We start from the raw sequence: 14,933 nt of genomic DNA, 5'->3' as shown, positions 1-14,933 counted from the left end.
TGACGTCAAGATAAATGGAGTAAACACATACCAAAAAATAATCAAGAAACTCAATTTGGTAACACATAAAAGTTTGTGGGTATGGTACCGCGTCACATTATACAAAACTACTGCTGGAGAAAACCGCCGTTTCGGTCACGATTGCAGCGGCCTTCTTCTGGGTCTACCGATGTGTTCTAGCTATGCAGTGTCCCTTATATTTTGTTATTACTGTTCACTGCGCATGCCATTCCGTCAAAATATAAAAAAGATAGTTCATTTCATTGGTCACTTAAGGAAGAAGGAGAGGGAACTTTATTTGAATAGGTTACTGCGGTGGAGAGCGTAACCTGAAATGTCTATTGGTTCTTGTATTATGTGCCATGCCGCGCGGGTTTCCCGGCGGTCGTGGGCGCCTTGCCATGGTTCGCGTGGCTACCCCCGTCGGAGATTCGAGTCTACCCCTGGGCATGAGAGCGTGTGTTGTCCTTAGCGTAAGTTAGTTTAAGTTAGATTAAGTAGTGTGTAAGCCTAGACACCGATGACCTCAGCAGTTTGACCTCATAGGAACTTATAAAAAAAATGCCATGATTGGTGGTCACCGGCGAATGAGAAGTTGGCTCCTGTTTACCAAATACTGGACGTTGGCTGCGCGGCGGCAGTTACTCGCCGGTGGTGCTCGCGCCTCGTGTTGACAGTGCGGTCTGTTGGGCTCTGCTTTCTGGCAGCCAAGATGGGGCAAGCCTGAGTCCATCCTCTTTATTCATACATTACTGACCATTAAAATTGCTACACCACGAAGATGACGTGCTACAGACGCGAAATGTAACCGACAGGAAGAAGATGCTGTGATATGCAAATGACTAGCTTTTCAGAGCATTCACGCTAGGTTGGCGCCGGAGGCGACACCTACAAAGTGCTGACATAAGGAAAGTTTCCAGCCGATTTCTCATACACAAACAGCAGTTGACCGGCGTTGCCTGGTGAAACGTCGTTGTGATGCCTCGTGTAAGGAGGAGAAATGCGTACCATCGCGTTACCGACTTTGCTAAAGGTCAGACTGTAGTCTATCGCGATTGCGGTTTATCGTATCGCGACATTGCTGCTCGCCTTGGTCGAGATCCAATGACTGTTAGCAGAATATGGAATCGATGGGTTCAGGAGGGTAATACGGAACGCCGTGTTGGATCCCAACGGCCTCGTATCACTAGCAGTCGAGGTGACAGGCATCTTATCCCCATGGCTGTAACGGATCGTGCAGCCGCGTCTAGATCCCTGGGTCAACAGATGGGGACGTTTGCAAGACAACAACCAACTGCACGAACAGTTCGACGACGTTTACAGCAGCATGGGCTGTCAGCTCGGAGACCATGGCTGCGGTTACCCGTGACGCTGCATTAAAGACAGGAGCGTCTGCGGTGGTGTACTCAGCGACGCACCTGCGTGCACGAATGGCAAAACGTCATTTTTTCGGATGAATCCAGGTTCTGTTTACAGCATCATGATGGTCGCATCCGTGTTTGGCTACATCGCGGTGAACGCACATTGGAAGCGTGTATTCGTCATCGCCATACTGGCGTATCACCCGGCTGATGGTATGGGGTGCCATTGGTTACACGTCTCCGTCACCTCTTGTTCGCATTGACGGCACTTTGAACAGTGGACGTTACATTTCAGATGTGTTACGACCCGTGGCTCTACCCTTCATTCGATCCCTGCGAAACCCTACATTTTAGCAGGATAATGCACGACCGCATGTTGCAGGTCCTGTACGGGCCTTTCTGGATACAGAAAATGTTCGACTGCTGCCCTGGCCAGCACATTCTCCAGATCTCTCACCAATTGAAAACGTCTGGTCAATGGTGGCCGAGCAACTGGCTCGTCACAATACGCCAGTCACTACTCTTGATGAACTGTGGTATCGTGTTGAAGCTGTATGGGCAGCTGTACCTGCACACGCCATCCAAGCTCTGTTTGACTCAATGCCCAGGCGTATCAAGGCCGTTATTACGGCCTTAGGTGGTTGTTCTGGGTACTGATTTCTCAGGATCTATGCACCCAAATTGCGTGCAAATGTAATCGCATGTCAGTTCTAGTACAATAGATTTGTCCAATGAATACCCGTTCATCATCTGCATTTCTTCTTGATGTAGCAGTTTTAATGGCCAGTAGTGTATTATTAGGGTGTTAAGTATTTCAAAAAAATGGTTCAAATGGCTCTGAGCACTATGGGACTCAACTGCTGTGGTCATAAGTCCCCTAGAACTTAGAACTACTTAAACCTAACTAACCTAAGGACATGACACACATCCATGCCCGAGGCAGGATTCGAACCTGCGACCGTAGCAGTCTCATGGTTCCGGACTGCGCGCCTAGAACCGCGAGACCACCGCGGCCGGCTTAAGTATTTCGATGCCCTCTCTAATTCTGCGTTTCGTCATAACTCCCTGCTTGGTCAACACACAGGCTTTTCTGAATTTTATTTCTTTGCCGCAGTCTTGCTGATGTTCTGCTCTGCCACTGTAGATTTGTTGTGTTGCCCTAGACGAACATAACGCTCGTGTTCCCGAATGCGCGTTGCTATTGGCCTACCAGTCTCGCCGATGCATGCCTCTCCGCAATCGCCTTCCACCTCGTACACGTCTGCAGTGTGTAATGCATCCACCTTGTCCTTATCGGAGCCTGGCACGGCCCGGATCCTGCGACCAATGTAGAAGACAGGCTGCACCCCAACCGGGCGAAGGTGTTTGCCTATTCGGTCAGTGACGTTTTTCACAGAAGTTAAGCACACTGTTGGCTGCATTTTGTCTATTTCTTGCCTATCTTGCTTACTTGTATTCGTCGACAAGGCTGTGTGGATCGACTTATGGCTGTAGGAATTCACTAGAAACGTTCTGCGTAGCCTTTTAAGCTTAGGTGTGATGTTTGAGCATCACTTAGGCGCAGCACACGGTTTGCCAAAGAACGGATGACCGAGTTCTTCTGCGCGGGGTGGTGGTAGGATTGGGCGTGCAGATACCTGTCTGCATGTGTATGTTTAAGATATACCCTGTGCACCATTGTGTCCTCCGTTTTCTTGTATACTTCGACGTCTAGAAATAGAATTGCACCATTCTTCTCTGCTTCGAGCGCGAACTGTACCTTTCAGTGCATGTTGTTCAAATATTCGCGAAACTTGTGAAGCTCTGTTTCAACATGAGGCCATATAGCGAACGTGTCGTCCACGTAAATGAACCAGCAACGTGGGCGTAAAGGAGCTGAACCGAGAGCCGTTGCTTCAAAGGCTTCCATGAATATAACGGCTGCCAACGGAGGTGCGGGAGACCCCATTGCTACGCCGTCTGTCTGCTCGTAGTATTTTCCTTGCCGTTTGAGGTACGTTGAAGTCAGGCACAACTCAACCAGGTCGCATATGTCTGGCGGGACATGCTCCTGATGGATGCGGATAGTTTCGTCTACTGGCACGTTCGTAAATAGTGACTTCACGTCAAAAATGGCCATAATGTCCGTAGGTAAAACTGTTTCTCCCTTTAGACATTGTATAAAGTGCGTCCAGTTCTTCACTTAAAGAGTCCGTCTTGCTAACTAGACATCTTAATTTGCAGGTACTTTGCCATATTTTAAGTAGGTGAATTGATCCCTTTCGCTATTGGCCTCAAAGGATAACTATCCTTATGTAAAACGTTGATTTTCTCCAGCAGTAGTTTTATACAATTTCACGCGGTACCGTACAAAGAAAACATTTATGTCGACTGAATCTGGCCGCGGAAGCCTACGCAATTATGTCAATTTGGTATGTTTTTCACCTAGAAGCTTCGCTCATTTCATCGATCTGAAGACAAGATGTGGTTTATTTTGCACACTTTCTCTCTGTGCCGTGTTCTGTAGGTATATTTTTGGGTAGGGCAGACAAATTAAAGAAAACTTTAATTCAGTAACAGTAAGATGCATTAGCTCCACTCAAAACAGACGACCGCACATCCTGCCAGAGGCCCGTCAGGAACCTCGAATTCCCCTACCAACCTCTTAATCTTTTCTCACTGCTCAATGGCCGATAATCTGTCTCATCTGAACTGTGACTCTCACAGTCACAATACATGACACAAGAATGAATTCCACGTTCCTGTCCATGGACCGGAGTGGAATGCCCTTCAAAAATCTCGTGACTCTTTCTGCTCTTAATTATGTTTCTCTTAAATATCACTAGGTATTTTGGTTCAAATGGCTCTGAGCACTATGGGACTTAACATCTGTGGTTATCAGTCCCCTAGAACTTAGAACTACTTAAACCTAACTAACCAAAGGACATCACACACATCCATGCCCGAGGCAGGATTCGAACCTGCGACCGTAGCAGTCGCGCGGTTCCGGACTGAGCGCCTAGAACCGCTAGACCACCGCGGCCGGCTCTCTAGGTATTTTCCAACTGGTAAACAACCGCAGCTATGGGGTCATCGAGAATGTCAGGAGAACTGATTTGGCACACTTGCAGTCACTTGTGTGATATCCAGTAGAAGCCTTCACGCTTCAGGGGCTATCCCTACTGAACTATATAAACACTGATACAATAAACTAACAAGGAAAATATTCCCACTTCTTCTATATGTAAATTCGCTGCAACAAAATCGGTCTGTTCGACAACCAGCATTCTGGGAGTCATTCATAATCTATGATGCATTTGCCGGCCGCGGTAGTCTAGCGGTTCTAGGCGCTCAGTCCGGAGCCGCGCGACCGCTACGGTCGCAGGTTCGAATCCTGCCTCGGGCATGGATGTGTGTGATGTCCTTAGGTTAGTTAGGTTTAAGTAGTTCTAAGTTCTAGGGGACTGATGACCACAGATGTTAAGTCCCATAGTGCTCAGAGCCATTTGAACCATTTAGCCATAATCTATGGTAGAGGTGCAATAACTACAAGGACCGTGATAGACATTATATGAAATTTAGTTCATTTATTTTATCCTTGGAATTACTAATCAGTAGCTTCTCTGTGCGTCTACCTCCAGAATATGTAATACATATATGCGATATTAAAAATTGTATTAGATACAGCAGTTCGTTCATGTGTGGCTTATGAAGGACAAGTTATGTTTGGTTATTCATCAGTTTATTTCCTTTACTTGTTCATGGATGAATCTTCCGCAGTCTTCATGTTGAATGAAATACCTCTTTCCTTTATTTTCACGTGATAAATTTCGTATTCGAAAACCCATTGTCGCTGATGTAACACTTTACTCGTTAATAATATAAACTGCGTTAATGCTCGTCGTTTGTGTGTTTTGGAAGCAAAATTTTGACACTGTTTGTGTAAAGTGGATTTTATACATAGTACTTCATACACATTATTAGAGTATTTTATTATCTGCCCCCCTCCCCACCCCTCCACATGAAACATGGACCTTTTCCGTGATTATCTGCCTCAACGTTACAGATGGGCATAACTTGTTTTGCCCATAAACAAGACATTCATTCTTATTCTGAAAATTGCATTTTATTTAGGCCTTACCCCATTGCGTATGATATATTATACGGTGGGTAGTAATTTATACCACAGTAGTAATCATGTAAGTAATTTTACAATATGTGATCAAAGGCTGAAAATGCCCTCCATCGGTAATGCTAGAGTTCAGTATGCTGTTGGTACACCCTTAGCCTTGATGGCAGCTTCCACTCTCGCAGGCATACTTTCTATCAGGTACTGGAAGGTTCTTGGGGATTGGCAGTCCATTCTTCACGGAGTGCTGCGCTGAGGAGAGGTATCGATTTCGGTCGGAGAGGCCTCGCACGAAGTCGGTGTTCTAAAACATCCCAAAAGTGTTCTATACGATTCAGGTCAGGACTCTGTGTGGTCCAGTCCATTACACGGATGTCATTGTCATGTGTCCACTCCACCACAGGTCGAGCATTATGAACAGGTGCTCGATCGTGTCTAAGGACGCCATCGCCATCCTCGAATTGCTCTTCAACATTGTGAAGCAAGAGGGTGCTTAAAACATCAATGTAGGCCTGTGCTGTGATAGTGCCACGCAAAGTGCAAGCCCCCTCCATGAAAAACACGACCACAACATAACACCACCGCCTCCGAATTTTACTGTTGGCACTACACACGCTGGCAGATGACGTTCACCCGCCATTCGCCATACCCACACACTGCCATCGGATCGCCACATTGTGTACCGTGATTCGCCACTCCACACAACGTTTTTCCACTGTTCAGTCATCCAATGTTAAGGTTTTTACACTAAGCAAGGCGTCGTTTGCCAGTTACCGGCTTGACGTGTGGCTTATGAGCAGCCGCTCGACCATGAAATCCAAGTTTTCTCACCTCCCGCCCAACTGTCATAGTACTTGCAGTAGATCGTGACACAGTTTGGAATTCCTGTGTGATGGTCTGGAAGATATCTGCCTGTTACACATTACGACCCTTTTCAACTGTCGGCGGTCTGTGTCAGTCAACAGACGAAGTTGCCCTGTACGCTTTTGTGGTGTACGTGTCCCTTCACGTTTCCATTTCACTGTCACGTCGGAAGCAGTGGATCTAGGGATGTTTATGTGTGTGGAAATCTCGCTTACAGACGTATGACACAAGTGACACCCAATCACCTGACCACGTTCGACGTCCGTGAGTTCCGTGGAGTGCCCCATTCTGCTCTCTCACGATGTCTAATGACTACAGATGGCGCTGATACGGAATACCTGATAGTAGGTGGCCGCACAATGCACCTAATATGAAATACGTATGTTTTGTGGGTATCCGCTAGTTTTGATGACGTAGTGTATATACGCTCACGGACAAGAAAATTGAAATACCAAGACGACGACACAAACGAAAGTTGGTAGGCGTGTTTCTACAGCTGAAAGATGCTGTCTATTCAAATTTCGTGTCAGACACATGAGGCTGCAAATCAGGTTTGTTTTAAATACACGGTATGACGGTTGCGAGCATTAGTTACCTTTGAGTTTGGTCGTGGTGAGTTGATATTAGTCAAGGATGCCTTTAAGGCGACAAAAATGCCATTATCAACACCTTACTGAGTTTGAACGATGTTGTGTAATAGGTCTACGAGAAGCTGGATGTTCATCCTGCAGTACTGTGGTGGGACTTGGCAGGAATTTAGCCACCGTACATAACTGCTGGCAGCCGTTGTTACGAGAAGAACACTGAGCTCCGGACGGCCACGTGGCACCACCGAGAGGGAAGAAGATCGTGTTCGGCGGATGAGTCTAGCATGTCTTCACCGCATCTGTAGCTGCAGTGGGAACAGCAGCTGGCACCAGAGTGACACAACGAATTGCTGTAAATCGGTTACTTCAAGGATAGCTCCCAGGCAGACCCCCTGTGACATGCATTTACACTGGCCCAAAACCACCGCCATTTGCGACTTCAGTGGTGTCAAACAATAGCGCATTGATGGGTGGGGTGGAGTCTATTGTTTTTTCTGATAAAAGCTGCCTCTTTCTGTGTGCCAGTGATGGCCCTGTGTTGGTTAGGAGGTCGTTGGGGGCCTGCAACCAACCTGTCTGCGTACTAGACACACTGGACCTACACCTGGAGTTATGGTCTGAGGTGCGATTTCGTATGACAGCGGAAACACTCTCGTGATTATCCCATGAGCCCTTGACTGCAAATTTTTGCGGCAGTCTGGTGATTAGCCCTATTGTGCTGTCATTCATGACCAGCATTCCAGGGGGGTAACCAGCAAGATAACTCTCGCCCACATATCGCTGTTGTAGCCCAACACGCTTTACAGAGTGTCGATATGTTACCTTGGCCTGCTGGATCACCAGGCCTGTCTTCAGTGGACCATGTTACGCCGGAGTCAAGGTAGGCCCTGAGGGATGGCAACCCATATTACACCATAGAGGACGAGGTTGTCTCTGTCCAAGGCGGACCAAAAGCACCATGGTAAACACCGGCTGTTTACATACAAGATAATGGAAACAGGCATTCCGAGCACTACTTCCTGCAGGAGGAGCTCGAGCCACAGCCTGTAGGAAGTATCACTACGCCAAAACGTGATAGGTTGGAGACAGCTATTTAGGGGTAGAACCAGCCCTGAATTTCAATTCACTCCGGATGCCGACCTCGTGTACTTCGACCACTGAAGATTACGTCTTTGTCTGTGAATTGGACTCTTACTAGTGTGTGTGTGTTACCACGAACCTTTGTGGAAAATTAAAAATGAACTTTTGTTTGCCTCAGTTAGGAGATTTTTACTGGCATCGTTATTGTTACCTTTCGTTTGTTGATCAGTCATCAACCTTGCGAATTTACATCAATTTATTTGATCATATGGCTATGGCCCACTGTCTGGCAGGCTGTTCGCCGGGTACCGGTCTTTCAATTTGACGCCACTTCGGCGACCTGCAGTCGAAGAGGATGGTACGAGAAAATTCCCCGATCCAGCCGCGAATAGAACCTGGTCCCAGGGGATTGACAATCTTTCACGCTGACCATTCAGCTACCGGGAGCGGACATTTACGTCAATAAAAGTTGTGTTTCTGAAAAATTGCGAATTGTCAGTTGGTGCCTGTGTGTGTCTTCCTCATGGCGGAAGTTGTGCTTCAGCAGCTGGTCCAAAATGTGCTCGACTTACTGCAAGGTTTTCAACAGCTTTTCAAGAAATCTCAGGATACACAGGAACGTTTATTTACGGAACTCTTGCAAAGCCGCCCGGTTCCGCCGCCCCCGCCGTTTCCTACTTTCAACGAGGATGCTGAAGACTGGGAAACATACGAGAAGTGGCTCCAGTAGCATTTTCAAATCCACCAGGTTGTTCAAGAGGCTGCTCGTTCAAGAGGCTGCTCGACGTTCCTGCTTTTAGTCCTGGAATCAGTCCAAAGTGTACGTTCTCTTGACGAAACTCCAACCTCGACCTCTGGATTCTTTGACTTTCTCCCAGATTTTGAGGTTCTCGCGGATTACTACCGACGACGGTTCCACATGTTGGCTGCCCATGTCGAATTTTACCAGTGTCACAAGAAGGCTGGCCAATCCTATCGCCAGTGGGCAGTGGAACTGCAAGGTCTCTGCTGGAAATGTCACTTCAATACAAGAGTCTCCAAAAAATCCTACGCGGACGAGACGGTCCGCCACCACCTCATCCAGGCCGCCCCTGACGCGGCTTACCGGCGCCACGCCCTCAGACTCGACGATGCTACTCTGGACCAGATCATTGATCTGGCATTCAAGTAGGAAGTCTCTACAGCGGACGGCAAGCGTTTGGAATCCTGGGCGAAAGTGGCAGCCCTCCGCGACCACGACGCCTCGGAGAGCGTCGCATCGCTGGCGGATGTCGAAGACGTTGCCGCCGTCTGTTCCGATGACCGGCGCCGACCGTCCTGTTCTGCACAGCGTCGACAAGGCAGCCGCCCTGTCCAGGAATTCACGCCCTCGGACGTCTCCGCTGGTCCAGCGCAGACCGTTGGTGCATGGAGGCCCCTGCGCCCTCGCCAGCGCCACCAGCCCCTCCTGCTGCCGTCCTGCCTGGGATGCTTTAAGAACCATGCACGGGAAGACTGTCTGACAGGTGGGTGTATTGTGCGGTGTGTACCCGTACCGGACATGTTAGTTCGATCTGCCGATCTCGGCAGCCCTCTCCTCGTCCGACCAGTGACCGTCGGGGGGCCTATATCCATGGATATCAACCAGGTGCAGTCTTTGGGATCTTCCAAGCTGATCTCGACTTTCAGGTCAATGGCCGGCGGCTGCAGGTGCAGGTGGATACCGGAGCAGCAGTCTCACTGATCAACTATTCCTCTTATGCGAATACTGGGGCGACCCCCTGGCGCCCACACATCGGCGCCTCCTTACTTATAATAAGCAAGCGACGCCCTCTTGGGTCAGTTCATGGCTTATGTCACGTATAAATCAGTTCGCCAGGAAGTTACCTTCCTTGTGTTCAAAAATGCAGCCATGGCAGATCTCTTCAGGTTGGATGCTTTCCGGGCCTTTGGCTTCGCCATCGACGACAATGTTCATCTGGTGTCTTCCCAGGTTCCGTTCCTGGCAGTCGATACCTTGTGCACGGAATTCCAGGACCTCTTATTTCGGGGCATCGGCTGTGCTCTAGATTTTCATGCGTCGCTCCAGCTGAAATTGTCTGCCCCCCTGAAGTACTTCCGAGTCCTGCAGGTTCCCCAAGCCCTAAAGCAGCCTCTTCAACAAGAAATAGACCATCTCACCATGAAGGGAGTCGTCACTCCGATCCTTTACAGTCCGTGGGCGACACCCTTGGTCGTCCTCAAGAGACCAATAAGCATCTTCTAGTTTGTGGCGACTTCAAGGCTACGCTTAACCCTCAGCTACAGATTGAAGACTATCCCCTCCCGCGTCCCGAGGACCTTTCCTCCAAGCTCACAGGGGCACAATTTTTTTCGAAGGCCTACCACCAAATACCTTTATATAAGCCTTCTACTCGCTTGGCCGTCGTCAACACACCGTTTAGGCTGTTCTGGTTGAACCACCTCATGTATGGCATCGCTTGTGTATTGGCCATCTTTCAGCGTTACTTGGAACAGCTCTTGCGGGATGTGCCAGGCTGTATAAAGTATCTCAACGACATTGTCGTCACTGGCCGCACCACAGATGAGCATCTCAGTCATCTGCGACAATTGTTCCTGCACCTGTGTACTGGGGGCCTAAAATGCAACCTTGCTAAATGCTCCTTTTTTTCAACCTGCTATCTCCTACCTGGGTCACATCATTTCCCGTGATGACATATCGCCTACCTCCTCCCACATCGCCACTATAACGGCCCTTCCTCGTCCGCGTGATGTCCACCAGTTGCGGTCTTTCCTGGATAAAATTGCTTACTATCAAAAGTTCATCCCCTCTACCGCCCACATCGCGGCGTGCCTCCATCACCTACGCTGTTAGAACGTACCTTTTCATTCGTCCTCAGCTTGTGAATCGGCTTTCCAAAGCTTAAAGCGGAGTTTGCCCTCTGTGGCGTGTCTCATGCCATATAACCCCTCTCTTTCTCTCCTCTTGGCTACGGATGCCTCCAACTATAGTGTTGGGACTGTCCTTTCGCACTCTCTACCAGATGGATCGGAATGCCCAGTGGCATACATATTTAAATTCCTTACAGATTCCCAATACAAATATTCCCAAATTGAGAAGGAGTCCCTAGCCATTGTGTTTGCCTGTACCAAATTCCTCCCATACCTTTACAGTATATCTTTTTACTTAATCACTGACCATAAGCCCCTCGTGGCCTTAATTTCCCTGTCAGTCCAATTACCCACGAAGACTTCCCATGGCCTGCAGCGATGGGCCCTTTTCTTCTCACGTTTTAGGTACCCCATCCATTTCCGGCCCACCTCCCAGCATGCCAACACTAATGCCTTGTCTTGGATCCCCTCCAACCAGGATTCGGCGTTCGATTCGTCGGACCTCCTAATTTTTCAGGTCAACGACGACATAAAGGATGCGTTAGCTGCATTCCCAGTCACAGCTGTGAGGGTGGCCACAGCGACAACCGCAGATCCGCTCCTTCAACTGGTGCGCCGATATTTTCTCCGTCGCTGGCCAATGCTGCCTCCGCCTCGCGCCCAGGCTGACCTCCGATTCTTTTTCTCCATCCGCCATCAAGCGGTGGCCCTCAACAGGGTGCTCCTCTGTGCGGAATATGACCCCAATCCACAAGTCATCGTACCAACTTCCCTGTGGTCCCGAATTCTCCATGTCTTACACCAAGGTCACTGGAATATTGCCCGGGCGAAAAGCCTCACACGTCGGCATGTCTTCTGGGTAGGCATGACAGTGGATATGGAGCGCATGGTCTGGGGTTGTCAGCAGTGTACCCAGGCCCTTCCTACACTGCTCTGGTCCTTTGAAATCCTGGCCGGCCACTTCCCTTCGATGGGAACACATCCATATGGATTTTGCGGGACCCTTCCTCGGCACTTACTGGTTACTCGTCATGGATGCCTACTCTCACTTCCGTTTCATCATCCAATGCTCCTCCATCACCACATAGAATGCCATCATGGCCCTGTCAAAAATATATTCCATTGAAGGCCTTCCAATCACCTTGGTATCAGACAACAGCCCGCAATTTCGCAGTCAAGAGTTCGCCAAATTCTGCCACTATAATGGCATCCACCATGTCTTTACCCCTCCTTTCCATCCCCAATCCAGTGGAGAGGAGGAGCGCCTTGTTTGCACTTTTAAAACTCAGATGAAGAAGTACATGGAGGACTGTTCTCCAGAAGAAGCTCTTACATTATTTCTCAGTACATACAGGGCCAGACAGGTGGGCAACAAGAGTCCAGCCTCAGACCCTACTCCATCTCCTCGTGCCACAAGTAGGACCTTGCACCCTGCCAGGTGCTTCCCGATATTCATCCAGCTCGAAGGTGTGGTCTTGCAGTTTTGGGCCCTGACCCAGCTGGCTTCCGGGAGTCGTTATCCGGCCCCATAGTCGCCTACTGTTGGATATATGCCTGGAGGACAGGGTGGTTTCGCGTCACCACAACTAACTGCATCCTCGTTTCCTCGAGCAGCCACAGCCTCAAACGCTGGCTCCTCTCTCTCCCATCGCCGGTCCCTTCCTTGGGGCCTATGTTGATGCCCTCTCCTCAGTTGGTGCATGATCTTCCCGGAGATAGCCAGCAGACGCCGGTTGCTAGGCCCGCGCCGCTGTATACTCTGGACCTGGGTCAGCTCTGGGACCTTCCCCTGAACCTACTTCCCGGCCCCTCTTCGACGCCGACTCGATTGGATGACGCGGACGTCCCTATGCTGCTTGCCCAGCCCGACGTCGCCTCACAACCGCCACTGCTGCGGCGTTCCAGCCGCCTCGCGCGGAAGGCGGCGCCCTACTCTCCGCCGGCTGGGCTCCACCGCCTCCTTTAGGAGGACTTAGCTGCAGATCCACCTGCAGTACCGGGCTATATTGGTACTCTCGCCCCCTGTGGCCGCCCGTGCCACACTAGCTTTTCCAGGGGGGGAAGGGTGTTATGCCGGAGCCAAGGTAGTCCCTGAGGGCCGGCAACCCGTATTACACCAAACATGACGAGCTTATAGCGTGTAGGCTTTCACGGCCGGCGGAGTATCAATACTCCGTGTGTCCCAGTCGACAGTTCCTTTTATGTTCAGTTAGGCGAGTATCAATACTCACCTAACTGAACATAAAAGGAACTGTCGACTGGGACACACGGACAAATCGGCTGTAGCGGAACATGTTTTTGAAACGGGTGACCATGAAATTAAATTTAGTGAGACGAGCGTGCTAGCTAAGACATCGCACTATTATGCACGTATGTATAGAGAGGCTGTAGAGATTTTTAAACACCACAATAATTTTAACAGGAAAGAAGAAAGCTTGAAGCTAGATAAGATATGGCGATCGACTCTGTACCAAAGATGTGACAATCGATCACCTTCGATCGAGAGTAATGACGCCAGCCAGAGACAGTTTTACTGTTGACAACACGTGACGAGTGGTGGCGCCCTCTACGCGCTCTGCATAAACAGGACCTCCACGGCCTAGCAGCCAGTCGTAGACTCACCTCAGATGATGTTGCCCGCAGCTGGCAACGAAACGTCAGGGAGAAGTATTTCTACTATTGGACCACGGCCTCTTAGCCCGGAAGTTTTAATTACTGATGACGAGGTTGTCTATGTCCAAGGCGTACCAAAAGCACTATGGTTAACACTGGCTATTTACATATAAGATAATGGAAGAAGACATTCCGAGCACTACTTGCTATAGCGGGAGCTCGAGCCACGGCCTGCAGGAAGTATCACTACACCAAAACGTGATAGGCTGGAGACAGCTATTTAGGGTCCAGAGCCAGCCCCGAATTTCAGTTCTCTCCAGATGCCGTCCTCGTGTACTTCAACCGCTGAAGATTACATCTTTGTCTCTGAATTGGACTTTAACTAGTGTGTGTGTGTGTGTGTGTGTGTGTGTGTGTGTGTGTGTGTGTGTGTGTGTTGTTGTTGTTGTTGTTGTTGTTGTGGTCTTCAGTCCTGAGACTGGTTTGATGCAGCTCTCCACGATATCCTGTGCAAGCTTCTTCATCTCCCAGTACGTACTGCAGCCTGCATCCTTCTGAATCTCCTTAGTGTATTCATCTCTTGGTCTCCCTCTACGATTTTTACCCTCCACGCTGCCCTCCAATACTAAATTTGTGATCCCTTGATGCCTCACAACATGTCCTACCAACCGATCCCTTTTTCTAGTCAAGTTGTGCCACAAACTCTTCTTCTCCCCAATCCTATTCAGTACCTCCTCATTAGTTATGTGAAACACCCATCTTATCTTCAGCATTTTTCTGTAGCACCACATTTCGAAAGCTTCTATTCTCTTCTTGTCCAAACTAGTTATCGTCCATGTTTCACTTCCATACATGGCTACACTCCATACAAATACTTTCAGAAACGACTTCCTGACACTTAAATCTATACTCGATGTTAACAAATTTCTCTTCTTCAGAAACGCTTTCCTTGCCATTGCCAGTCTACATTTTATATCCTCTCTACTTCGACCATCATCAGTTATTTTGCTCCACAAATAGCAAAACTCCTTTACTACTTTAAGTGTCTCATTTCCTAATCTAATTCCCTCAGTATCACCCAACTTAATTCGACTACATTCCATTATCCTCGTTTTGCTTTTGTTGATGTTCATCTTATATCCTCCTTTCAATACACTGTCCATTATGTTCAACTGCTCTGCCAGGTCCTTTGCTGTTTCTGATAGAATCACAATGTCATCGGCGAACCTCAAAGTTTTTATTTCTTCTCCATGTATGTTACTACGAACCTTCGTGGAAAATTGGAAGTGAACTTTTGTTTGCCTCACTTAGGAAACTTTTACTGGCATCCTTAGTTTTACCTTTCGTTTGTTGTTCAGTCATGAACCTTGTGAACTTACATTAATAAAAGTTGTGTTTGTGAAAAATTGCGAATTGTCAGTCACAAGAGAGCACATATGGGATATGATC

At 48.7% G+C, this 14,933-nt stretch overlaps 1 protein-coding gene across 1 annotated transcript in view; it reads right to left on the bottom strand.

Moving 5' to 3' along the window:
• Nucleotides 1–9,483, bottom strand: part of LOC124616602 (venom dipeptidyl peptidase 4-like) — a 318,997-nt gene extending 309,514 nt beyond the window's left edge. Inside the window, exon 1 of the mRNA XM_047144923.1 lies at nucleotides 9,030–9,483. Within this exon, the coding sequence (XP_047000879.1) occupies nucleotides 9,030–9,483 (454 nt within the window). The remainder of the gene's footprint in view (nucleotides 1–9,029) is intronic.
• Nucleotides 9,484–14,933: the final 5,450 nt, after the last annotated feature.

This window comes from Schistocerca americana, chromosome 5 (genome assembly GCF_021461395.2).
Source record: "Schistocerca americana isolate TAMUIC-IGC-003095 chromosome 5, iqSchAmer2.1, whole genome shotgun sequence".
In the NCBI taxonomy this organism is placed as follows: Eukaryota; Metazoa; Arthropoda; class Insecta; order Orthoptera; family Acrididae; genus Schistocerca; species Schistocerca americana.
Note: the sequence above shows the minus strand (reverse complement) of the source record. Positions and strands in the feature narration are given on the sequence as shown.